At 39.1% G+C, this 25,658-nt stretch overlaps 1 protein-coding gene and 5 long non-coding RNA genes across 6 annotated transcripts in view; 3 read left to right on the forward strand and 3 right to left on the reverse strand.

Annotated features, from left to right (window-relative positions):
• The first annotated feature begins 383 nt into the window (after positions 1 to 383).
• Positions 384 to 1,661, forward strand: LOC123509830. Its single transcript, XR_006676296.1, has 2 exons — positions 384 to 509; positions 1,105 to 1,661. It is a non-coding gene; the product is annotated as an uncharacterized LOC123509830 (long non-coding RNA).
• LOC123509827 lies at positions 1,601 to 3,038 on the reverse strand. The gene is made up of 3 exons (XR_006676293.1): positions 2,841 to 3,038; positions 2,198 to 2,254; positions 1,601 to 1,894 (listed from the first exon to the last, which is right to left on the reverse strand). It is a non-coding gene; the product is annotated as an uncharacterized LOC123509827 (long non-coding RNA).
• Positions 3,039 to 8,500: 5,462 nt separating this feature from the next.
• LOC123509917 (maltase A1-like) overlaps positions 8,501 to 25,658 on the forward strand; it is a 105,673-nt gene continuing 88,515 nt past the window's right edge. Inside the window, exons 1-2 of the mRNA XM_045264539.1 lie at positions 8,501 to 8,658; positions 10,143 to 10,685. Of these exons, the coding sequence (XP_045120474.1) occupies positions 10,600 to 10,685 (86 nt within the window). The 5' untranslated portion in view covers positions 8,501 to 8,658; positions 10,143 to 10,599. The remainder of the gene's footprint in view (positions 8,659 to 10,142; positions 10,686 to 25,658) is intronic.
• LOC123509829 lies at positions 12,125 to 14,349 on the forward strand. Its single transcript, XR_006676295.1, has 2 exons — positions 12,125 to 12,888; positions 13,479 to 14,349. It is a non-coding gene; the product is annotated as an uncharacterized LOC123509829 (long non-coding RNA).
• LOC123509831 lies at positions 13,958 to 14,462 on the reverse strand. The gene is made up of 2 exons (XR_006676297.1): positions 14,375 to 14,462; positions 13,958 to 14,191 (listed from the first exon to the last, which is right to left on the reverse strand). It is a non-coding gene; the product is annotated as an uncharacterized LOC123509831 (long non-coding RNA).
• LOC123509828 lies at positions 15,921 to 17,425 on the reverse strand. The gene is made up of 2 exons (XR_006676294.1): positions 16,786 to 17,425; positions 15,921 to 16,192 (listed from the first exon to the last, which is right to left on the reverse strand). It is a non-coding gene; the product is annotated as an uncharacterized LOC123509828 (long non-coding RNA).

The following is a 25,658-nucleotide window of genomic DNA, read 5'->3' on the forward strand; positions in this document are numbered from 1 at the left end:
CTAACCGCTAACATGAGCAGACGTTATGTAATGTTTTTTGAGAAATTTCGCAAGAAACGGGTAAAAATACGTAATTATTATATTTCAAATAAAAAACATATTTATCTAGTTAGTTTTCAACAATCACCTCTTCATTTTAACCTTGATAATTGAAGGTATAAATTTACCACCACTGTTGTCATCTTGTCAAAACAACAATCATTTGGCGCCAACTTCGACTGCACACCATGGCTACTCAAGAGACTCAAGACAAGAAGAGGAACAGGAAGACGAACTGGACGCCTTCATCTGGCCCACCTATACAAAATTCTCGCAAAATACTCCGGAGCGACTTCTCCACAGCTGGCTGCTCTAAGGAAGCCAGAAATGCTGCTTGAGGAGCAATAGTGCGGAGGTGTCTGCCGTGTCAGACATTCTCCGCACTGAGGAGTGCCAGAAACATTGGCATATTATAAAATCTGAGGCAAGACGGAACACTCGCAAGCAGAGAGAAGCCATGACTGCCACAGGTAAGAGTTATTAATTTGGGAGCTAATTTTTGTTATATTTGTGTGTGAGTTGCAGCAAGATTTTCATATTTTTGAGCTTGATAGAAATTTCAGTTTTACCCTAACAAAAGATATGATTTATCTTATTATTCCTTTTAAGCACTGAATAGGTAAGGCAATTTCACTTAAAGAAAAGTATTTATTTATGGTTATTTATTTTTTGCAAGGAAGCTTACTAGTATTTGAGTAAATACTAAGTTTCAGCAGGTCTACTGTTAAGGTCACTTGAGATTTAGATCATGGAACCTAACCACTTTAAGGAATAAATTTCAGTAAACTGTTCCTGTTTTAAGTTTGGAAGCAACAACATTGAAAGTTTTGTACTAGTGATTAATATATTAAAGTGCCAGCCATTTCCTGCATTTTTTTTTTTTTTTTTTTGTGAAGTGGATGCATTTATTGCACACACTAATTATGATGCAATGTCTACCTCTGACAAATAATATTACTCCAACCACACATCTGAGTTACATATGTTATGTGAAAACACGTTCTTTATAAATTATTTATTTGTATTTGCAATTCATTAGCAATAAGATTATATTATACTTTCCAGGTGGTGGACCTCCTGCCAACCCTCCTCTCTCCCAGCTCGATGAGTTAATCTTTGAGATTTTGGACCCCAAGAATGTCTCTATTCATGGGTGTACCAATAAGGCAAGCATCATTGAATGCACCTTCCTTAACAAAGGATAAGCCACTTGTAGATATAGCAATATTAGGCCATAATGTTGTCTCAAATGTCTGCAATCCAAAATACTCATGTTCCCAGTTAGTTTACAACTTTGTTATACACAATGGTAAATTTGTTATCTAGTGTTGAGAAAATTTCATTTATTTATTTATTTTTTATTCTTTAACCAAACAGATAAAACAGTAATAAGAAAAGAAAAAAAAACTAATAAAGTTAACTTAATTCCTATCCCTTCTCCCCATTCATAAGTATGGTGTTGTAGTGGGTGAATGTGTTAATGATAACAAGTCTTAGGGATTTACAGTTTCTTAGACATGGGCTTCCTTCAAACAGAATAGGATTTAAGTCAAACACATTGTACCCTTAGCTAGATTTACTGGTTTCTGTTACTTTTGTCCTTAGCAATAAAACCAAAAACATTATCAGCTTAGTTTCTGAAGTTAGAACTAATGATGCCAGCAGTGTTCAGGCAGCAGATGATGCTGGGGAAGTGGCAGAGGCAGCCCAACAGAGAGAAGTGGTGACCGAGGCAGTGGGTGTTGAGGAGGAGGCACCTGCCACACCACTTCCAGCACCAGTGATGTGGCACCAACAGGGGCCAGACTTGCCTGGTACATCACTGGTCTATGTGGATGAGGAGGAGATCATCCACCTGCAGAAGAAAAGGAAGCTTGAGCTTGCACTCCTTGAAGAATCTATAACGGCTCAGGAAAGGAAGCAAGAAGCAGAACAGGCTAAGTACATGTACTACACACAAAAACTAGAGTACCAGAAACAAACAAATAAAAAAATAGTAATAAAGATATAAATAATGTACTATTTGTTTTTGTTTGTAACCAATCAACCAAATATTAGTGTTAACACAAAATTAACTGCAGTTTCTATATGCTCAACCTACAATCTACTTACTTCAGGTATGGGAGAGAAAAAAAAAAAAAAAAAAAAAACTACTTACATGAGATTAACACCAATCTCAGCAGTCATGACACTGGTGTCTCATCACTCATCAATGCTGTAAAAGAAAGACATTGATTTACTGCTTGATGTTGTATCACATTATATATATATATATATATATATATATATATATATATATATATATATATATATATATATATATATATATATATATATATATAGATAGATAGATAGATAGATAGATAGATAGATAGATAGATAGATAGATAGATAGATAGATAGATAGATAGATAGATAGATAGATAGATAGATAACTACAGAACAATTGATAATGTAGTCAATGCCACACTCAAAAAAATAAGTGAAAAAATAATTAAGAAAGAATCATTTAAGTTAGTTGTGAAAGTGTGTTAATTATTTTTTTAGATGTTGCTGAGATACACATTCTTCATAACCCATTTAAATATTGTAAGGCTGAACAGTAATACTGTGGTAACTGTGAAGAACTCTATCTTTGTAATAGTGGGTGACTGGCAGAGAGTGAGACAAGGAAGATGAAATCACCAACATAACAGTGCACAGACAACAAAACAAGACATATGAATATAAATAACAAAGTGACAGAGGAGAAAAAACTGAAGAATGCTACTATAATCAGCATTATGGGTTGTGTTACTTACTTTAAGTGAAGCACAACAAATTCATCCCTGTAAAGGATTCCTTCATGGCGACTTTGAACTTTCTGTGCTGGGGGTCGCTCCTCATTGCCTCCATCCTCGGTTGCAGCAAGATGTTCTTCTTCCTCAGGAAGAATGATGTTTCTTGCTTTGCAGATGTTGTGCAGCAATGCACAAACCTCTACAATTTGGCAGACCTTGGGTGGAGGACCAACTCAGATCTCACTGTGTAGCATGTGAAAATGTGGCTTCAGCTGCCCGATGCCTCTCTCAACAATGCTGCAGGTTTTCTTATGGGCCCTGAAATTAATATAGATTTCAATCTTACAATGCAGTACTTGAAAGTGGTATGATGCATTAATTTAATTTCTGCAAACATTTAGGTTATGTCATGTATAAGGTTAAGTTGATTCATTGTTTGATAATGATTTGTGACATGGCAGCTTAAACATTATGAAACATATAAAAAAAAATCTCTAGTATAACATTGGTTAGGTTAATATATTCACATGAAAACTTAGAATAAAAAGAAGAAACTCTTAAATATTTGGAAATTTTCTTGTTGTATTGGTGATTCAACCAACACACCTTACATAATCATAGCCCTTTAAGGGGGATCCAAAGGGGGCAAAGCGTACACAATGTTAAATTACTTTACCTTATCGGTTGTTCTGGTCAAGTTTCAAAATGTTAAGTTACTCTACCTTAATGGCGGATGATGCTAACCCAATGAGGAGGTTACAAAATGTTAGGTTAGGTTACTTCATCTTATGGAGGAATCCAGTAAGGTAGGGGGGGAGGGTCAAGATTGTGTGAAACTGCAATAATACTTCCAAATTACCTAATTAATTAATTTAGCACTTTATATTAGTTTATATGAAAAGTGTAACTATAGGAAGTAGATAATTAGTTTTGTAGTTAGTGTGATGTGGGATAATTAATTAGATAACTCTTTATCTAAATTTTACTACTCAGTAACTTACCTGTTATAAGAAGACTGTGCTCCCGGCTGTGGTCTGAGGTATGGAGTCAGTAGCCACTTCTTGCTGGGATAGCCACTATCTCCCAGTAAGTGACACCCAGCTGGGCCGATGCCGTTGTCAAATACCGTGCAGAGTCCACTTTGAGCAAGTATTCTTGCATCGTGAACCAATCCCGGCCACTTTGCAACCACATCAATAATGTGGTATCAAGCATCAAACACAAACTGCACGTTGATGCTGTGGTATCTCTTCCTGTTGACAAACTCTAGGAGCCACAATCGTCACGTGCGTCCCATCAATGGCACCAATCTTTCCTATAGCGAGGTACCGCAGTGAAGATAACTTACATCTCGGGGAGAGAGACCTTGTTCCTTGCAATTGGTCTCTTCAGCCTTTCCCGCACCAAATTTGTCACGAAAATGATACCAGCAGGATCCTGCCAATACCTCTTCACCAGCTCAAGGTCATTCAGGACGTCCTTCCTCTCACGAAACGACCGTCTCTGTCGCAGGTGGTGGCGGTGCGGTCCCCTCTCGAGCGGCCATGTTTACTTTTAGGATGAAGCGTCTTACTGCTAAAACACCTCGGGAGGTGTTTTAGCAGTAAGATGCATCTTTAGGCTTAGGATGCCGTCTTAAGGATTTAAGACTCGAATTCCGCCATTTTTGTGATTTAGGACGACTTCTTACCGTTAGGACGTCATCTTAGTGTTTATAAGTACGGGCCTGGCAGATCTACTGTTATCTGTGTTCATACCTTTCTCTGGTAAACTCTGGAACTCCCTGCCTGCTTCTGTATTTCCATCTTTCTACGACTTTACTTCTTTTAAGATGGAGGTTTCAATACATTTGTCCCTGTCCTCTGGCTAAATCCTTTTTTAATCTTTTAGGGAACTTGCAGTTTAAATGTGACTGAAGACAGTTAGTCAGAGGAGGGGAGTTGATGAGACGAAGAGCTTTCGATTCCACCCTATCAAGCAAAGCTGTGTGACTGGAACCCCCCCCAAACATGCGAAGAGTACTCCATACAAGGACGGATAAGGCCCTTATACAGAGTAAGCAGTTGGAGGGGAGAGAAAAACTAACACCTAATTTCATAGAAACTGTTTTAGCAAGAGATGAGATGTGAAGTTTCCAGTTAAGATTACGAGCAAAGGACAGACCGAGGATATTCATTGTGGAAGAGGGAGACAGTTGAGTGTCATTGAAGAAGAGGGGGATAGTTGTCTGGAAGGTTGTGTCGAGTTGATAGATGGAGGAATTGAGTTTTTGAGGCATTAAAAAACTACTAGATTTTCTCTGCCCCAATCGGAAATTTTAGAAAGATCGGAAGTCAGGCGTTCCGTGGCGTCCCCGCGTGATCTGTTAATTTCCTGAAGGGTTGGACGTCTCTGAAAGAACGTGGAAAGATGTAGGGTGGTATCATCAGCGTAGGAGTGGATAGGGCAAGATGTTTGGTTAAGAAGGTCATTAATGAATAATAGAAAGAGAGTGGGTGACAGGACAGAACCCTGAGGAACACCACTATTAATAGGTTTAGGAGAAGAACAGTAGCCGTCTACCACAGCAGCAATAGAGCGGTCGGAAAGGAATCATGAGATAAAGTTGCAGAGAGAAGGATAGAAGCCGTAAGAGGGCAGTTTTGAAATCAAAGCTTTATGCCAGACTCTATCAAAAGCTTTTGATATGTCTAACGCAACAGCAAAAGTTTCACTGAAATCTCTAAAAGAGGATGACCAAGACTCAGTAAGGAAAGCCAGAAGATCACCAGTAGAGCGACCTTGACGGAAGCCATACTGGCGATCAGACAGAAGATTGTGAAGTGACAGATGTTTGAGAATCTTCCTATTCAGGATAGATTCAAAAACTTTAGACAAGCAGGATATTAAAGCTATAGGACGGTAGTTAGAGGGGTTAGAACGGTCACCCTTTTTAGGAACAGGCTGAATGTAGGCGAACTTCCAGCAGGAAGGAAAGGTACAAGTCGATAGACAAAGTTGGAAGAGTTTGGTCCGGCAAGGTGCAAGCACAGAAGCACAGTTTTTGAGAACAATAGGAGGGACCCCATCAGGTCAATAAGCCTTCCGAGGGTTTAGGCCAGCAAGGGCATGGAAAACATCATTACGAAGAATTTTGATTGTAGACATGAAATAGTCAGAGGGAGGAGGAGAGGGGAGGGACAAGCCCAGAATCGTCCAAGGTGGAGTTGTGAGCAAAGGTTTGAGAAAAGAGTTCAGCCTTAGAGACAGAAGAGATGGCAGTGGTGCTATCAGGATGAAATAAAGGAGGGAAAGATGAAGAAGTGAAGTTATTTGAGATGTTTTTGGCTAGATGCCAGAAGTCACGAGGAGAGTTTGAGTTTGAAAGATTTTGACATTTCCTATTTATGAAAGAGTGTTTGGCAAGTTGAAGAACAGACTTGGCATGATTCCGGACAGAGATATAAAGTGCATGAGATTCAGGAGATGGAAGGCTCAAGTACCTTTTGTGGGCAACCTCTCTATCATGTATAGCACGAGAACAGGCTGAGTTAAACCAAGGTTTAGAAGGTTTAGGTTGAGAAAAAGAATGAGGAATGTACGCCTCCATGCCAGATACTAACACCTCTGTTATGCGTTTAGCACAAAGAGATGGGTCTCTGGCACGGAAGCAATAATCATTCCAGGGAAAATCAGCATAATACCTCCTCAGGTCCCCCCAACTGGCAGAGGCAAAACGCCAGAGGCACCTTCGCTTTGGGGGATCCTGTGGAGGGATTGGAAAAATAGGACAAGATACAGAAATTAAATTGTGATCGGAGGAGCCCAACGGAGATGAAAGGGTGACAGCATAAGCAGAAGGGTTAGAGGTGAGGAAGAGATCAAGAATGTTGGGCGTGTCTCCAAGACGGTCAGGAATACGAGTAGGGTGTTGCAGCAGTTGCTCTAGTTCATGGAGGATAGCAAAGTTGAAGGCTAGTTCACCAGGGTGGTCAGTGAAGGGAGAGGAAAGCCAAAGCTGGTGGTGAACATTGAAATCTCCAAGAATGGAAATCTCAGCGAAAGGGTAGAGGGACAGAATGTGCTCCACTTTAGAAGTTAAGTAGTCGAAGAAATTACTATAGTCAGAAGAGTTAGGGGAGAGATAAACAGCACAGATGAATTTAGTTTGAGAGTGACTGTTAAGTCGTAGCCAGATGGTGGAAAATTCGGAAGACTCAAGAGCGTGGGCACGAGAGCAAGTTAAGTCGTTGCGTACATAGACGCAACATCCAGCTTTGGAATGAAAATGAGAATAGTGAAAGTAGGAGGGAACAGAGAAGGGGCTACTGTCAGTTGCCTCAGACAGCTGTGTTTCGTGAGGAAAAGAAGATGAGGTTTAGTAGAGGTGAGGTGGTGTTCCACAGATTGAAAATTAGATCTAAGACCGCGAATGTTGCAGAAGTTAATGTAGAAAAAGTTGAGGGAGGTGTCAAGGCATTTGTGGTCTTCAACAGGAGAGGTGTCCGACCTGGGGACATTTTTGGTCCCCTCCCCGGAGTGGGACTCCGAGGCGTTGTTTATTTTGGGTCCCATTTTTCTTTTACATTTTGATTTTGAGTGAAGGGTGTATGTGTGGTAAGTGCATGTAGTTTTGCGTGAAGAAGGAGAGCTGTCTTTAGAGGGTAGGCTGTGACTACCCCCTAAATGTATGTATCGGATATCCGCATCCACATCCGCGGAACATCCTCATATTTTTTAACATCCGCATCCGCATCCGCATCCGTACTTGTGATAATCTGAATATCCGCGTCCGCCTCCACATACACATTTGTGTTTAAATACATATCCGCATCCGCACTCTACAGAGGATGTGTGGATACGGATGTGTTTTATGCATTGCACAACCTATAGATTATACAGAAATATATAGACAGTCACAGACTTGCAGAGTACTGCCTAGTGCTTACAGACTTAGAGTTCAGACAGAGCTTAGAAATATGAAGTAAATTTATTGATGTGTGTTTAGGAAATTAATTATCTAGTAAAACTGAAACAAATAATATCACGTATTCATTTCCTTTCAAACTTACACAACGTAATGTGTCCAGAATTTAGGGGAAGAACAGGAGGAGGGAGCGAATTTTACATAGTGACTATTATGAAGTACAAATACATAGTAAATAATTAAGAAACTGTGAATGGTGGAATGTTAGAAACTTAGTAACGACAGATGAGTGAGTCACTGTGTGTGTGTGTGTGTGTGTGTGTGTGTGAGAGGGGTGAAGAGGGAGATGGAGAGGAGGCTTATCACCCTTGCGAATGTTTCCATAATTATACAAATAATAATGTTCAAAAATATGAACCGACAGCGCTGAACTCTTCTTATCGCATGAGTTTTCCGGTCGTCGCCTGTTTCCCCTGATACAGTGAGTTGCCAATGAAAAGATTTTCACAGAGGAAGTGTAATAAGCTATAGTTTTATTATTATTATTTTTACTATTATAGAGGGCTTTTCGATGTATTTCTTAATAGAATTTAATTCAATGAAGCATTATAATACAGTAATTTTCTTTTCATATTTGCTAAGCATCTCGAAAATTTATGATACTGATCCATAAGTTGTAAACTGGCATTCTGAACGTAAGTTCTACATAGTACACCGGCGGGTCATCAGCTGGGGGCAGTTTGGTAAGTGTTTGCCTTCCAAGTAAGAAGTACTCCTTCCTTGCTTGCTCCTCGCTGATACACAGTTTCCCAGTGTTTGTGTTTAAAAGGATATCATAATCAGGTTTACAAAGCCTTACTGTTCTGTGTGCTGACTACTATAGCAGCTGAAAAATGGCGTCACATAGCAGTGAAGTGTGGAAATCTTTCATGAGTAAGTCAAGTGACCAAGCACAGTGTCTGTTGTGCAAGAAAGATTATTCACCAAAGGGACGTGGAACTACATCTTTAAAAACCACTTAAAATCAGTGCTTAAAGAACAGTTTAAAGAGTTAATGACAAAAGAGAGAAAGAAGTTGTAAGAAAAATAGATTTAGTAAAAACACCTTTGCAAAAAGCAAAGACATGCTAAGCAAAGGAATGTTGCTGAGTATTTTCAGAGTGCAAAATTATGGGATGCTTCTAACCCTAAGGCAAAGAAACTGGATAAATGCACAGCAGATATGTTAGTAATGGATGAATTAAATGGATGAATTGAATACTTTCAAAGAGAGAAGTATCAACTATTAGGACACCATTCGAACTCATTTGGCAGTATTTGGTTCTCCCACCTTGTTTTTATTTGTTACTTCTGTTGTCTGCATGGTCTGACACTGAAGCAGGCTCATTTTTTTGTCCTCTTGGTCAGAGCGTTTGACGTAAAAACATCCGCATCCGCATCCGCGAGGATGTCATATTTTGATATCCGCATCCGCAATTGCATCCGCATTTTTGCAGAGACTGATATCTGCATCCAAATTTGCATCCACAAAACGACATCCGCATATACATCCGCATCTGCGGATGTCTGAAATTCGACATCCGATACATCTCTAATATATATATATATATATATATATATATATATATATATATATATATATATATATATATATATATATATATATATAATCGAGCTGAAAAATTTCCTTTCAATATGAGTTATACTTAATCTTATATTATTTTTTTCCCTCATCTTCATAATCATCATCATCATCAATTATTGTTAATCTTGCATCCCTTTCACTAGTAAACTATGGAATCCTCAGCATATATCTGTATTTCCCCACATAAAGTTTTAAAAGAGGGTTTAAACACATTTTTCTTTATAACTTCGGATTTGCTTTTTCTGAACTTTATTTTAATCCCTTTAATACGGGAACGTATTTTTGTCAAGAGTTTGGGGATGATTAAACGATTTTATTTATATTAGCAAAGGTCAATGGGGGTCAGAAGATTAATGTCCGGACTCTTCACTATTTCATTCTCCACATAAGTTTCAGAAGCTGCATAAAATCATTAAATAGTAAGAAAAATGAATATAAGAACGCGTCACGGTACTGAAGGAATTAACAGGAACTGTCGCCTACAGTGGTCCTCTTATCCCCATCTGTTTGTTGCTCTAGGCTAGAATATGAGCCTCTCTTGCTGAGAAAAAAATTCGGTTCATCATTCTTCATTCATCCCACACAATTTCTTATTTTATTATTGCACAATATTAAACATTCACCACCTTTATTTCAAAGTTGCACTCCTTTCACTCCTTACACATGAAAACAAATAGATCCTTTATCACCTCACCACTATCTTTTATCTCAGTTGTGGCTCTACTGTTACACATACACATCAGGCTAATCCGAATCTCTTTTTTCTCCACAGGTCCAGATTCCTACACTTCGGTCGCTTTGCTCCTGATAACATCTCACTCCTTCTTCTAACCATTGTTCTTTACACTGATTTATCTAAGTCATCTCTAAGCCCTATTCTCTTGTATTTTAACTTTTCCCTTAACCTTGTTCTCTCCAAACCCAGCTTCTTTGTTGTTGTTGTTTTCCTATTCCTCTTCCTTTTCCTTTGTTTGTCCCGTCTATTTTCGTTCATTCTTTCTTAGCCCTTTATTTCAATCTTGTCCTCTTTCCCGTTCTTATCCTTTCCCCCTATGTTCTCGTCTTAATACCTATCTTAACTCTCGTTCACTCTTTTCTCTTCTTTGTCCTTCAATACTCGTTCACCTCATCCTCATCCTCTTTATTCTTCTTGCCTTTATCCGCCTCTTCCTCTCATCCGAACCCATTCCATCTACCTTGTGCTTGCCGTCGTCCTCCTCACACTCAACATGCGAAGGAGCTACATGTTCGGCGGAGCCTTCGTGGTTCTCTTCATCGCCATCATCGTTATCATCGTCGTCTGTGTTTCTTCAAAGTAATACTTTTCTCTTTTTTTTGGGGGGGATTAGAAAGAAGGAAGAGAAAAAAAAGTGTTGGATGGATGAAAGGCAGGATGGAGGAAATGAAATAGCAATGATTAAGATGGTGATTATGAACTGTGAGGGTGATAATATCGGTAGTGGTGCTGTTAATAGTAGTGAGAGGTAAGTATAGTAAAAATCAGTGCTTTACTAGTATTCCAAGGTGAAATTGATGGTGAAATGAGCCAGAAGGCCACGCATTGCTTAGGGGTTCTAATTTATATATTTCTTATTTGTACTGTACACATCAGCAACCCACAGAAAAAGTAGATACCTGTTGAAACGATAATTACTCCCAGTGAATCATTAGTTCAGGGGATGCTGAGAACTCATCATTAAAGTTAACCGTGATGTCAATGTATCTCAAAACACAAGGGGCAGATACAACCCTCTAAAGACAACTTTCTACCCTCACACAAAATTACAGCATATGCATCTTAGCAACATACCCATTCTTCACTCGCAGTTCAAAATTTGAATAAATAGCGAATCCTACACAAGTCTCGGAGTTCCTTTTTGGGAGGATGACTATAAATGTATCAAGGTCGGAATGTTTAACCAGTATCAACCATGAATCAAAATATCTTGACACTAACCTCAACTATTTCTTTATTTATGTCGGTAACATATCAGGACTTGGATGTGATTTTAAGTCTGTAGACCACCACCGTTCCTTTCCTAAGCCTAATCTTCTTTACTTCAGTGAGACTCAGGCAGGTGTCTGAGGCAACTAACAGTAGCCCCTTTGTTGTTCCCTCCTACTTTCTCCATTTTTATTTTTACTTTCAAATCTGAATATTGCGTCTATGTGCACAATAACTTAATTTGTTGTAGTGTCCACGTTCTTGAATTTTTTCGAGTATTCCACTATCTCACAACGACTTGAGAGTCATTCTCTTAACTAAATTCATCTATGCTCTATACCCTACATTTAACACTTCTAACTAAAAGAAATTTTTGACTAGTTAACTTCCAAAGTGGAGCACATTTTGTCTCATTCCTTTTGCAACACCCTACTCATATTCCTCACTGTCTTGGAGATATGTTCAACATCCTTGATCTTTTCCATACCTTCATTTTCTCTACTTATGCTGATACCCTGTCTTCTCCATTGGGCTTCTCCGATCACAATGTCATAACATAACATAACATAACATAAATAATAGGATAACAAAGGGCCACCAGGGCCCATCTAGGTTATCCTGTATCAGTCGCACAGCGACCTCGTCATCAGTACTTAAAGATACACTTACAAGTACTACACAATACATTATATACTAATTATAAATATTTGGCCCATTAACAGGGCTAAGTCCTGCAGCGAATTCCTCTACAATCTGTGATCCCCATACATGGGGATCATGTCTTGTTTAACTATAGTAAATTTCTTATAATAACTATCATGCAGTGCTATACATAATTATAAATCTAATAAATTTAAGTGCTTATCTAATCTGTTTTTAAACATTGTCAAACTAGTGCTATTTACAACCCTCTCTGGCAATGCATTCCAGGGGCCGTACTTATAAAACTCCACAAAGATGCCGTCTTAGTTAGGAAAAGTACTTAACCTACAAGACTTAAGCGCTAAGAATCTTTCCTAGCAGGATGCTTTGTTAAGTAACCGTCTTTAGGCGCTTACATAGCTAACCGCTAACATGAGCAGACGTTATGTAATGTTTTTTGAGGAATTTCGCAAGAAACGGGTGAAAATACGTAAAAATTATATTATAAATAAAAAACATATTTATCTAGTTAGTTTTCAATAATCACCTCTTCATTTTAACCTTGATAATTGAAGGTATAAATTTACCACCACTGTTGTCATCTTGTCAAAACAACAATCATTTGGCGCCAACTTCGACTGCACACCATGGCTACTCAAGAGACTCAAGACAAGAAGAGGAACAGGAAGACGAACTGGACGCCTTCATCTGGCCCACCTATACAAAATTCTCGCAAAAATACTCCGGAGCGACTTCTCCACAGCTGGCTGCTCTAAGGAAGCCAGAAATGCTGCTTGGAGGAGCAATAGTGCGGAGGTGTCTGCCGTGTCAGACATTCTCCGCACTAGGGAGTGCCAGAAACATTGGCATATTATAAAATCTGAGGCAAGACGGAACACTCGCAAGCAGAGAGAAGCCATGACTGCCACAGGTAAGAGTTATTAATTTGGGAGCTAATTTTTGTTATATTTGTGTGTGAGTTGCAGCAAGATTTTCATATTTTTGAGCTTGATAGAAATTTCAGTTTTACCCTAACAAAAGATATGATTTATCTTATTATTCCTTTTAAGCACTGAATAGGTAAGGCAATTTCACTTCAAGAAAAGTATTTATTTATGGTTATTTATTTTTTGCAAGAAAGGTTACTAGTATTTGAGTAAATACTAAGTTTCAGCAGGTCTACTGTTAAGGTCACGTGAGATTTAGATCATGGAACCTAACCACTTTAAGGAATAAATTTCAGTAAAGTGCTCCTGTTTTAAGTTTGGAAGCAACAACATTGAAAGTTTTGTACTAGTGATTAATATATTAAAGTGCCAGCCATTTCCTGCATTTTTTTTTTTTTTTTTTGTGAAGTGGATGCATTTATTGCACACACTAATTATGATGCAGTGTCTACCTCTAACAAATAATATTACTCCAACCACACATCTGAGTTACGTATGTTATGTGAAAACACGTTCTTTATAAATTATTTGTATTTGCAATTCATTAGCAATAAGATTATATTATTCTTTCCAGATGGTGGACCTCCTGCCAACCCTCCTCTCTCCCAGCACAATGAGTTAATCTTTTAGATTTTGGACCCTAAGAATGTCTCTATTCATGGGTGTACCAATAAGGCAAGCATCATTGAATGCACCTTCCTTAACAAAGGATAAGCCACTTGTAGATATAGCAATATTAGGCCATAATGTTGTCTCAAATGTCTGCAATCCAAAATACTCGTTCCCATTTAGTTTACAACTTAGAGTTAAACACAATAGTAAATTTGTTATCTAGTGTCGAGAAAATTTCATTTTTTTTAACCAAACAGCTAAAACAGTAATAAGAAAAGAAAAAAAAACTAATAAAGTTAACTTAATTCCTATCACTTCTTCCCCCTCATAAATATGGTGTTGTAGTGGGTGAATGTGTTAATGATAACAAGTCTTAGGGATTTACAGTTTCTTAGACATGGGCTTCCTTCAAACAGAATAGGATTTAAGTCAAACACATTGTACCCTTAGCTAGATTTACTGGTTTCTGTTACTTTTGTCCTTAGCAATAAAACCAAAATCATTTTCAGCTTAGTTTCTGAAGTTAGAACTAATGATGCCAGCAGTGTGCAGGCAGCAGATGATGCTGGGGAAGTGGCAGAGGCATCCCAACAGAGAGAAGTGGTGACTGAGGCAGTGGGTGTTGAGGAGGAGGTACAGGTTAAGTACATGTACTACACACAAAAACTAGAGTACCTGAAACAAACAAATAAAAAATAGTAATAAAGATATAAATAATGTACTATTTGTTTTTGTTTGTAACCACTCAACCAAATATTAGTGTTAACACAAAATTAACTGCAGTTTCTATATGCTCAACCTACAATCTACTTACTTCAGGTATGGGAGAGAGAGAGAAAAAAAAAAAAAACTACTTACATGAGAATAACACCAATCTCAGCAGTCATGACACTGGTGTCTCATCACTCATCAATGCTGTAAAAGAAAGACATTGATTTACTGCTTGATGTTGTATCCCACATTATATATATATATATATATATATATATATATATATATATATATATATATATATATATATATATATATATATATATATATATATATATATAAAACTACAGAACAATTGATAATGTAGTCAATGCCACACTCATAAAAATCAGTGAAAAAATTATTAAGAAAGAATCATTTAAGTTAGTTGTGAAAGTGTGTTAATTATTTTTTAGATGTTGCTGAGATACACATTCATCATAACCCATTTAAATATTGTAAGGCTGAACAGTGATACTGTGGTAACTGTGAAGAACTCTATCTTTTCAATAGTGGGTGACTGGCAGAGAGTGAGGCAAGGAAGATGAAATCACCAACATAACAGTGCACAGACAACAAAACAAAACACTAAGATGACATCCTAACGGTAAGAAGTCGTCCTAAATCACAAAAATGGCGGAATTCGAGTCTTAAATCCTTAAGACGGCATCCTAAGCCCTAAAGATGCGTCTTACTGCTAAAACACCTCCCGAGGTGTTTTAGCAGTAAGACGCGCTCCTAAGATTTCATCCTAAAAGTTAACATGGCCGCTCGAGGGGGACCGCACCGCCACTACCAGCGACAGAGACGGTCGTTTTGTGAGAGGAAGGACGTCCTGAATGAGCTAGATGACCGTGAGCTGGTGAAGAGGTATTGGCAGGATCCTGCTGGTATCATTTTCGTGACAAATTTGGTGCGGGAAAGGCTGAAGAGACCAACTGCAAGGAACAAGGTCTCTCTCCCCGAGATGCAAGTTATCTTCACTGCGGTACCTCGCTATAGGAAAGATGCAGCAGTGCAGCACTGATGACTTGGGGCCCTCACAACAGACCATCAGCATTCAGCAGGATCATCAGTGATACAATGCCATCCTCTCTTAATTCATAAGATTTTTAGTCACCCAACTGGAAACTCAGTGGAGTTTCTGCAGATTGCTGGCTTCCCTGAAGTGATCGGTGGCATTGATGGAACGCACGTAATGATTGTGGCTCCTAGAGAGTATAAGGTAGAGTTTGTCAACAGGAAGAGATACCACAGCATCAACGTGCAGTTTGTGTTTGATGCTTGATACCACTGCCTCAGTCACCACTTCTCTCTGTTGGGCTGCCTCTGCCACTTCCCCAGCATCATCTGCTGCCTGCACACTGCTGGCATCTAACCAGAAACTAAGCTGAAAATGTTTTTGGTTTTATTGCTAACAGAAACCAGTAAATCTAGCTAAGGGTACAATGTGTTTGACTTAAATCCTATTCTGTTTGAAGGAAGCCCATGTCTAAGAAACTGTAAATCCCTAAGACTTGTTATCATTAACACATTCACCCACTACAACACCATATTTATGAGGGGGAAGAAGGGATAGGAATTAAGTTAACTTTATTAGTTTTTTTTTCTTTTCTTATTACTGTTTTAGCTGTTTGGTTAAAAAAAAATGAAATTTTCTCAACACTAGATAACAAATTTACCATTGTGTTTAACTCTAAGTTGTAAACTAAATGGGAACGAGTATTTTGGATTGCAGACATTTGAGACAACATTATGGCCTAATATTGCTATATCTACAAGTGGCTTATCCTTTGTTAAGGAAGGTGCATTCAATGATGCTTGCCTTATTGGTACACCCATGAATAGAGACATTCTTAGGGTCCAAAATCTCAAAGATTAACTCATTGTGCTGGGAGAGAGGAGGGTTGGCAGGAGGTCCACCATCTGGAAAGAATAATATAATCTTATTGCTAATGAATTGCAAATACAAATAATTTATAAAGAACGTGTTTTCACATAACATACGTAACTCAGATGTGTGGTTGGAGTAATATTATTTGTCAGAGGTAGACACTGCATCATAATTAGTGTGTGCAATAAATGCATCCACTTCACAAAAAAAAAAAAAAAAAAAAATGCAGGAAATGGCTGGCACTTTAATATATTAATCACTAGTACAAAACTTTCAATGTTGTTGCTTCCAAACTTAAAACAGAAGCACTTTACTGAAATTTATTCCTTAAAGTGGTTAGGTTCCATGATCTAAATCTCACGTGACCTTAACAGTAGACCTGCTGAAACTTAGTATTTACTCAAATACTAGTAACCTTTCTTGCAAAAAATAAATAACCATAAATAAATACCTTTCTTTAAGTGAAATTGCCTTACCTATTCAGTGCTTAAAAGGAATAATAAGATAAATCATATCTTTTGTTAGGGTAAAACTGAAATTTCTATCAAGGTCTAAAATATGAAAATCTTGCTGCAACTCACACACAAATATAACAAAAATTAGCTCCCAAATTAATAACTCTTACCTGTGGCAGTCATGGCTTCTCTCTGCTTGCGGGTGTTCCGTCTTGCCTCAGATTTTATAATATGCCAATGTTTCTGGCACTCCCTAGTGCGGAGAATGTCTGACACGGCAGACACCTCCGCACTATTGCTCCTCCAAGCAGCATTTCTGGCTTCCTTAGAGCAGCCAGCTGTGGAGAAGTCGCTCTGGAGTATTTTTGCGAGAATTTTGTATAGGTGGGCCAGATGAAGGCGTCCAGTTCGTCTTTCTGTTCCTTTTCTTGTCTTGAGTCTCTTCAGTAGCCATGGTGTGCAGTCGAAGTTGGCGCCAAATGATTGTTGTTTTGACAAGATGACAACAGTGGTGGTAAATTTATACCTTCAATTATCAAGGTTAAAATGAAGAGGTGATTATTGAAAACTAACTAGATAAATATGTTTTTTATTTATAATATAATTTTTACGTATTTTCACCCGTTTCTTGCGAAATTCCTCAAAAAACATTACATAACGTCTGCTCATGTTAGCGGTTAGCTATGTAAGCGCCTAAAGACGGTTACTTAACAAAGCATCCTGCTAGGAAAGATTCTTAGCGCTTAAGTCTCGTAGGTTAAGTACTTTTCCTAACTAAGACGGCATCTTTGTGGAGTTTTATAAGTACGGCCCCAGGCGCTTTAATGCGGGTATCATCCTAGTTGCTCTTCTCTGAACTGCTTCTAACATGTTGATATCCTGCCTATAATGGGGTGACCAGGCCTGTATGCAATACTCTAAATGGGGCCTAACATAGGAATTATATAAGCTATGCACCACTTCCTTACTTTTATAACTAACATTTTTATTTGTAAAACCCAGGATCCTATTTGCTATATTTCTTGCTTCTAAACATTGCTTTGAAAATTTCATAGTCCTGTCTATCACTACTCCTAAATCCTTTCCCTCCTCTACTGCCTCTAGCCAACATCCCTCCATCTCATAGCTAAAGTTTGTGTTGTCTTTACCTAAATGCATAACCTGACACTATTTAGAATTAAACTCCATCTGCCACCTGTCTGCCCATGCTATCAGCCTGTCCAGGTCTCGTTGTATTCTGTAATTGACCTTTTTACCCTGTACTGCACATGCTATCTTAGTATCATCTGCAAACTTTGATACTTTGCTACTAATTCCTATATCTAAATCGTTAATGTACACCAAGAAAAGAAGAGGTCCTAGCACTGATCCTTGGGGTACCCCACTAACCACTTCCTTCCACTCAGACATTGCCCCATTTAATACTACTCTCTGTTTCCTATCAGAAAGCCATTCACTAATCCAATCAACTAACCTACCCCTATCCCATGTAGTCTCAATTTGTACACTAGCCTCCTATGCGGTACCTTATCAAACGCCTTGCTAAAATCTAGATATATAACATCTATGCTATTTCCATCATCTAACTCCTTGGTAATATATTCTAAGATATCGAGCAAATTTGTAAGACAGGACCTCCCTGATCTAAAGCCATGTTGGGTATCTCTAATTAATCTATTCTCATTTAAATGCTCCCAAATACTACCCTTAATGATTTTCTCTAGTATCTTACATACTATACTAGTTAAACTGATCGGTCTATAATTATTCGCATCATCCTTCCTACCTTTTTAAATATTGGAGTAACATTAGCTAACTTCCAGTCCTGAGGTATCTCAGCAAACCTAAGTGATCTTTCAAAGATTAACTTAAGTGCTTCAGAAATACTGTCTACACCCTCCCTAAGTACTCTGGCATGTAGCTCATCAGGACCACTAGCTTTCCTATCGTCTAGTTCAAGAATAAATTTCCTAATAATTCCCGGTTTTATATCAATATTTTCTAAAGCTCTTAAACTACTCGTCGCACTGTTTGTAACAGGATTTCCTATTCTTTCCTAGTAAATACTGAAGAAAATTGTTCATTCAATAATTCTACTATGTCTTCATTTTGATCCACTACTACACCATCTTTTCTGAGTGGTCCAATCCTATCCTTATTTCTTTTATCACTGACCTTGTAATAACTATATAATTTTTGGGATCTTTACTCCCAGCTCTAGCTAGTTTTATCTCTGCCTGCCTTTTACTTTTTTTATAACCTTACTCAAATCATCTCTGACCTGTCTGTACCTAATCAAATCTACATCTTCCCACTTTTCTGCAACTCTCTATATGCCCTTCTTCTCTCTGATCTGTCTACCTATCTCATGAGTCCACCATAATGGCTTCCTGTTTCTCTGCCTTATATCTTTGTAAGGGATACACTGCATCACTATACCCTTTACTACAACCTTAAAAATATCCCACATCTCCTGTGCAGTTTTATTTCCAAAACTATCTTCCCAGTTTACCTCTCCTAATAACTGACGTAACCTACCATAATTGCCTTTCTGATAGTTTGGGACTCTAGTCTTATTCACTATATTATCCCTACTGGAATTAATGATAAATCTAATTATATGATGGTCACTGTTTGCTAAAGTCTCTCCTACCTCAACTTCCTTTAAACAATGCTCAATATTTGTTAGTACTATGTCTAAAACCTTCCTCCCCCTAGTAGGTTTATCTACCATCTGCACTAAATAGTTATCCTGAAAACTTTCCATAAACTTATTTTCACTAGCATCTCCTACCATCCTCTCCCAGTTTACTGACTTAAGATTAAAATCCCTAAGATAATTGTCTGACTAGTACACCCCTATTTATCTCATCTACCATAAGGTTGTCTACATCTGCTGACTGGTTAGGTGGTCTATAAAAAGCTCCTACTCTAATAACCTTACTTTTGTTTACTCTAACATCCAGCCATAAGGACTCTACTCTGTTATCTACCTTGATACCATTAATCTGACTGGAAATGAAGGATTTTTTTACATAAATAACTACTCCTCCACCTATCCTACCAATTCTCTGGTGTAAATACATAATGTATCCATCTACTTCATATTCTTTCCTATTTTCCCTAAACTTTTCCCCATGCCTCTGTGACACATACAACATCTAAGTCCTCCTCAACTATATAACTAGATAACTCGTTCTTCTACCTTCCTAGATGCTGTCTTCTTATTTGGAATCCTAATCTTATTCTCTCCTATTTGCACCTGGAAATCTTTCCTAATCTTTTCACTATCTCTGTTTATCCTATCTAATTTATGTCTAACATCTTTCTTCTGGAATGCATTTGCTACCTCACCCCCTACACTCCATCCCAACTCCCTCCTCTAGACATCCACTCAGCACATCCACACCCTTCCTACTCAGATGCACACCATCCCTAGCATACAAATCCCTTCGCCCATAGAACCTATCCCATACATCCACAAAGCTGACACCCATATCCTTACACATCCCTTTTACCTGATCATTCACACCAATGGCCCTAGACAACCATTCCCTGCTAACATACACACGAGGCAAGATTCCTGACACTACACACCTCCTACCACTCTCCCTTATCTTGCCTAACATTTCCCGAAATCTTGCCACTAACTCCTCTGACCCACCTGCTCTGACATCGTTCCCACCTACGTGCAAAACTATTACACCCTCCCTCTCCATCCTCCCAACTCTCTTCTGCACCTCCTCACTCACTGCCTTCACACCTGCACCACGTTCGTCCTCCTATCCCTTTCTTTCCCACAGAAATTGCTATCTAAGTACCTAACCTGAGAGTCACCCACCACACACACCTGAGGTGTGCTAGGCACAACCCTTCTCCTCCTCTCCTCTACCCCCTTCTCTCTCCTTTCACTCACCACAACCACCTCATTCACTCCACTCTCACTCTCCCCCTCCCCCTCCAACAAACCGAACCTATTTTCACACTCAACAGGTTTAGTCCTATCCTCCCTAACTGCCTCCACTTTCCTTTCCCTCGCAACCTGCCATCTCTGCCCATCCTGACTACTATCTTTCCCAGTCTGGCTCGCCTGCTCCATCTTCCCCACTCTGCTCTTCCCGACAGAGGGCCAAGCCACCCTGTCGCCCTCAGAAGGTCCAACCTTCGGCCTAACACTGATCTCCTGCCTAATTTTTTCCACTGCCTCCCCAAGCCTCTTAACCTCCTCCTTCAACTCAAAGATGAGAACTCCTTTCGCACTTTTCCCCTCACTTAGCTTTCTCATTTCCTCTCGCAGTTCTCGGTGCTCAAGAGAAAGAACTAAATTCTCGCTCTTGAGCCTACACACCATACACTCAGAAAAGTCAACGACCTTCCTGTCATGCCCACAAATCTCACACACAACAAACTCGCCCAATCCTACCTCAACACTCTCTTTCACGCACTCAGTCACACTCTGATATACCTCAATAGGTACCGCCATACTAATTTACAATCTGATAACTCACAAGAACACTATACGTAGCTAACAAACAAATAAAGATACTTGGTGACGGCGGGGTGGGGGGCCTAAGTGAGGTCAACTAATCCTCTTTCAAGGTCAACTTAACGGTTACAAGCCTTGTCTCCTCGCTCTACCAAAATGCTTTTAACTCACAAACACTGATTCTAACCACTATTTAACTCTAATCTAACACTTGCAGTACACACTTTCATTTCACTAACACTCAAAAGCACCACACATAGACACCAAGCACAAACACCACTCGCTAACTATAAAAACAACAGCCAAAAACGGAGCGCACACGCAACACGTCCACTCGCCACCGCAGCTACCCAAGGATGGCCTGTATCTTGTCCTATTTCTTCAATCTCTCCTCAGAATCCGCCAAGGCAAAGGTGCCTGTGGCGTTTTGCTTCTACCTGTTTGAGGGACCTGAAAAAATATTATGCTGATTTTCCTTGGAATGATTACAGTTTCCGTGTTTGGCATGGAGGCATACATTCCTCATTCTTTTTCTTAACCTAAATCTTCTAATCCTTGGTTTAACACAGCCTAGAGCTATACATGATAGAGACGTTGCCCACAAAAGGTACATGAGCCTTCCATCTCCTGAATCTCATGCACTTTATATTCCTGCCCGGAATCATGCCAAGTCTGTTCTTCTTGCTTAACATTCTTTCATAAATAGAAAATGTAAAAATCTTTCAGACTCCAGCTCCCCTCGAAACTTCTGGCATCTGGCAAAAAACATCACAAATAACTTTACCACTTCATCTTTCTCTCCTTTATATCATCCTGATGACACCCCTGCCATCTCATCTGTCTCTCCAGCTGAAACTCTTCTCTCAGATATTTGCTAAGAACTCTACCTTGGATGATTCTGGGTTTATCCCTCCCTCTTCTTCTCCCTCTGATTATTTCATGCTATAAATTAAATGTTTTCCTTGCCCTAGCTGGCCTAAACTCTTGGAAGGCATATGGAACTCATGGGGGGGCCACTAGCTCTTATTGTTCTCAGAAACTGTGCCTCAGTGCTTGCAACTTGTCTAGACAAACTCTTCCAAATCTGTCTATCGACTTCTACCTTTCCTTCTTGCTGGAATTTTGCCTACATCCAACCTGTTCCTAAAAAGGGTGACCGTTCTAATCCCTCAAACTACGGACCAATTGCTTTAATCTCTTATTTGTCTAAAGTTTTTAATCAATCTTCAATGGGAAGATTCTTAAACATGTCACTTCTTATCGACAGTATGGCTTCCGTCAGGGTCGCTGTTTTCTTATCAAGATTTGGTTATCCTCTTTTCGTGATTTCGGTAAAACTCATACTATTGCGTTAGACATATCAAAAGTTTCTGATAGAGTCCAGCACAAAGCTTTGATCTCAAAACTATCCTCTTACGGCCTCTAACTTTCTCTCTGCAACTTTATCTGAAGTTTATCTCATGTCTCCTCTCCTACATATCGTTTCTGTGTTAGACGCCCACTGTTCTTCTCTTAAATCTATTAAAAGTGGTGTTCTTCAGGGTTCTGTCTTGTAAACTATTCCCTTCCTATTGTTCATTATTGATCTTTACCAAATCTCTTCCCCTATCCAGTCTTACGGTGATAATACCACCCTATACCTTTCCACGTCTTTTAAGAGACGACCAATCCTTCAGGAAGTCAACAGATCACACGGACACGCCACATACCTTCGCTGTTCATGCTGCCTTGCTACACAAGCGCTCTTCTTCCTCTCACCCCTGTTCTGTTCAACTTTTTAACGCAAGAGTTAACCAGTACTCAGTCTTTCATATCTTTCTCTGGTAAACTCTGGAACTCCCTGCCTGTGTCTGTATCTTTGACTTACAATGACTTCATTTAAAAGGGAGGTTTCAAGACATTTATCCCTGTCTTTTGACCAACTCTATCGGCACTGTAAGGGGACTGGCGACTGAGAGGGCTTTTTTTCTTTTCTTTTTACCATAGATAGTTTTCTGTTTTACATAAAAAAAGATAAACAATAAAAACATTATAAACTAGCAGGGGGAGCTGTGGCCCCCGAACTTGCAATCCACCTGTTACTAACCAAAACTTCAATCTATCCTTCTCTAAACTTAATTTAACCTATATACAAAATGTAGGGAAGCATTGGGAACGCTGCTCTCATATAACATCAACGCTGACCGTAACCGCTTCCTTCTAGTACGGTGCTGCTGGGCCGCGCTACGCTCCTTTAAGGAATAACAAAAATGTCTGGTGGTATCTGGTATTACTTACAGTTTTGGGAAGCAAAGTCACATGTCTCTTGCGTTTCTAGTACAGCGGTGATAAAATTCAAGAAGCCTGAGATCACAGTCAAAGCAGTGGATGTGCATGGTGAAAGCAGCTAGGCAAATGATTGAAACTGAAGTGGTTCACGTTCTCTCAAGAAAAAATAAATAAATAAATAAAACACATGGAATAGTACAAGTAACTCCCGGCATAGCGTGCTCTCATTAGACATCCTATAGTCGAACTTCTGTGATTGATTTTGCTGTAATACATAATTTAATTAACCAATAATAAATAGATTCATAAAAGGAAATTACAGTGAATATATTACCATGACATGTACTCATGTCATGTGCTACTACTAAAGTGCGATAGTACACATTAACCTGCTATTATTCCAATTTGTCTCGGATTATATGGAGAAAACATTAGCCGCTTCATTCAAGATTAATTTTTACAACCATGATCTTGCTGTCAGTTTCATAACCTAACTAAACCTTACCTACGTACATGATGCCTTTTGCTTAGATTAGCGTTAGGTAAGGATGCTAGCGACAATATCGATATTAAGAAAATATCCCCCAATACAACGAAAACAGCTTTTTCTTTATATTGAACAACTTTTTTTGACTAAACACATTTCCGGAAATTATTGTATACTGCATGGTATTCTGCAACCTTGATTTTATCTAACATGTACGTATGAACTTACTTACATGCTTAGTCATGCCTTATTATTTCTTGAAGCTAAGATCATTTGAATGAGCTCGAGAGCGCAAAATGTGCGACTTATGTGTCACAACTCACTTCATATACGGGTTAGCCAGGTTTATTTGACACAAACAGACTCAGTTGTGACTAGAATTGAGATGTATTCAATAAAAATAATAATAATACAAAAAACAAAAAAAGGAAAAAAAAGGAAAACCAAAATCGGTAGCGAATATTCAAGTCTCTAAGAATGGAGATTTCCGTAAAAGGGAAGATGATCAAAATGTGATTCACTTTTGAAGTTCAGATGTAATAAAAAAATTTCTTAAAGTCAGAGAAATTTGGTGAGAAGTATAAAGCACAGATAAAATCTAGTCTGAGAGTGACTCAAGAGCATGAGCACAAGAGCAGGTCAAGCCATTGCGCATATAAATACAACATTCTGATTTAGATTGAAAACGAGAATATAGATTGAGGAAGAGGAAAGGAGCTAGTGTCAGTTTACTTATTGATTAATTTTCTTTGATGTAGGAGGGAAACTGGCCAACGCAACACATATTGTGATTAGAAAAGAAAAAGCCCAGTGAGGTGCCGATCTCCGAGGAAAAGAGGATAAGATTTAGTAGAGGAGAGGCGGAGTTCTACAGATTGAAAATTAGATCTACGAAAGCGAATAAGATAATGAAGGAAAGGTTGAGGTGGGTGTCAAAACACTCTTACCTTTTGACAGCTTTGTTCCTCTCCCCAGATGAGAAATACGAGGGTGGTGTAGAAGTTGCCTTTTTTTTTCTTTTAATTAAAATTTTGAGGGAAGAGCGTGAATGTAAGTAGATGAATGTAGGTCTTTTCGTGTCGCGGGACACTCAACCTGCGGGGCAGGTTGTGACTTCCCCCTTGAAGGGAAACGTGCAGTGAGATCACAGCCAGGTTAGTTTAGAACTCTCCCTGATCCAGTGTTTGATACCTCACTGAGAGTAATTATTGGTTTAGCTGGTGTCTACTGCCTCCCTCCTGTATCTCTCTTTTCTACCATTACGACAGTACTACTATTACCAATAGTGCTTCTATTATTACTACTACTACCTACTACTACTACTACTTTTCTACTGCTGTTATTGTTGCCACTGCTGCTGGTGCTGTTGCTGCTACTGCTGCTGCTGCTGGTGCTGTTGCTGCTGTTGCTGCTGCTGCTGCTGCTGCTGCTGCTGCTGCTGCTGCTGCTGCTGCTACTACTACTACTGCTACTGCTGCTGCTGCTGCTGCTGCTGCTGCTACTGCTACTGCTACTGCTGCTGCTGCTGCTGCTGCTGCTGCTGCTGCTGCTGCTGCACCACAGCTGCTGCTGCTGCTACTACTGCTGCTGCTGCTGCTGCTGCTGCTGCTGCTGCTGCTGCTGCTGCTGCTGCTGCAACTGCTGCTGCTGCTGCTGCTGCTGCCTACATGTCACCATGATACCCAGGTTCTAGGTGGTTTCACCAAAGATGCACTTCGGTGATATGGGCCCTAATATGGATACCACTATAAATCAAATTGCCTGCGCCACTAATGGGCCAATAATGAGTGGTTGGATGGGTG

This window comes from Portunus trituberculatus, chromosome 27 (genome assembly GCF_017591435.1).
Source record: "Portunus trituberculatus isolate SZX2019 chromosome 27, ASM1759143v1, whole genome shotgun sequence".
NCBI classification, from domain to species: Eukaryota; Metazoa; Arthropoda; class Malacostraca; order Decapoda; family Portunidae; genus Portunus; species Portunus trituberculatus.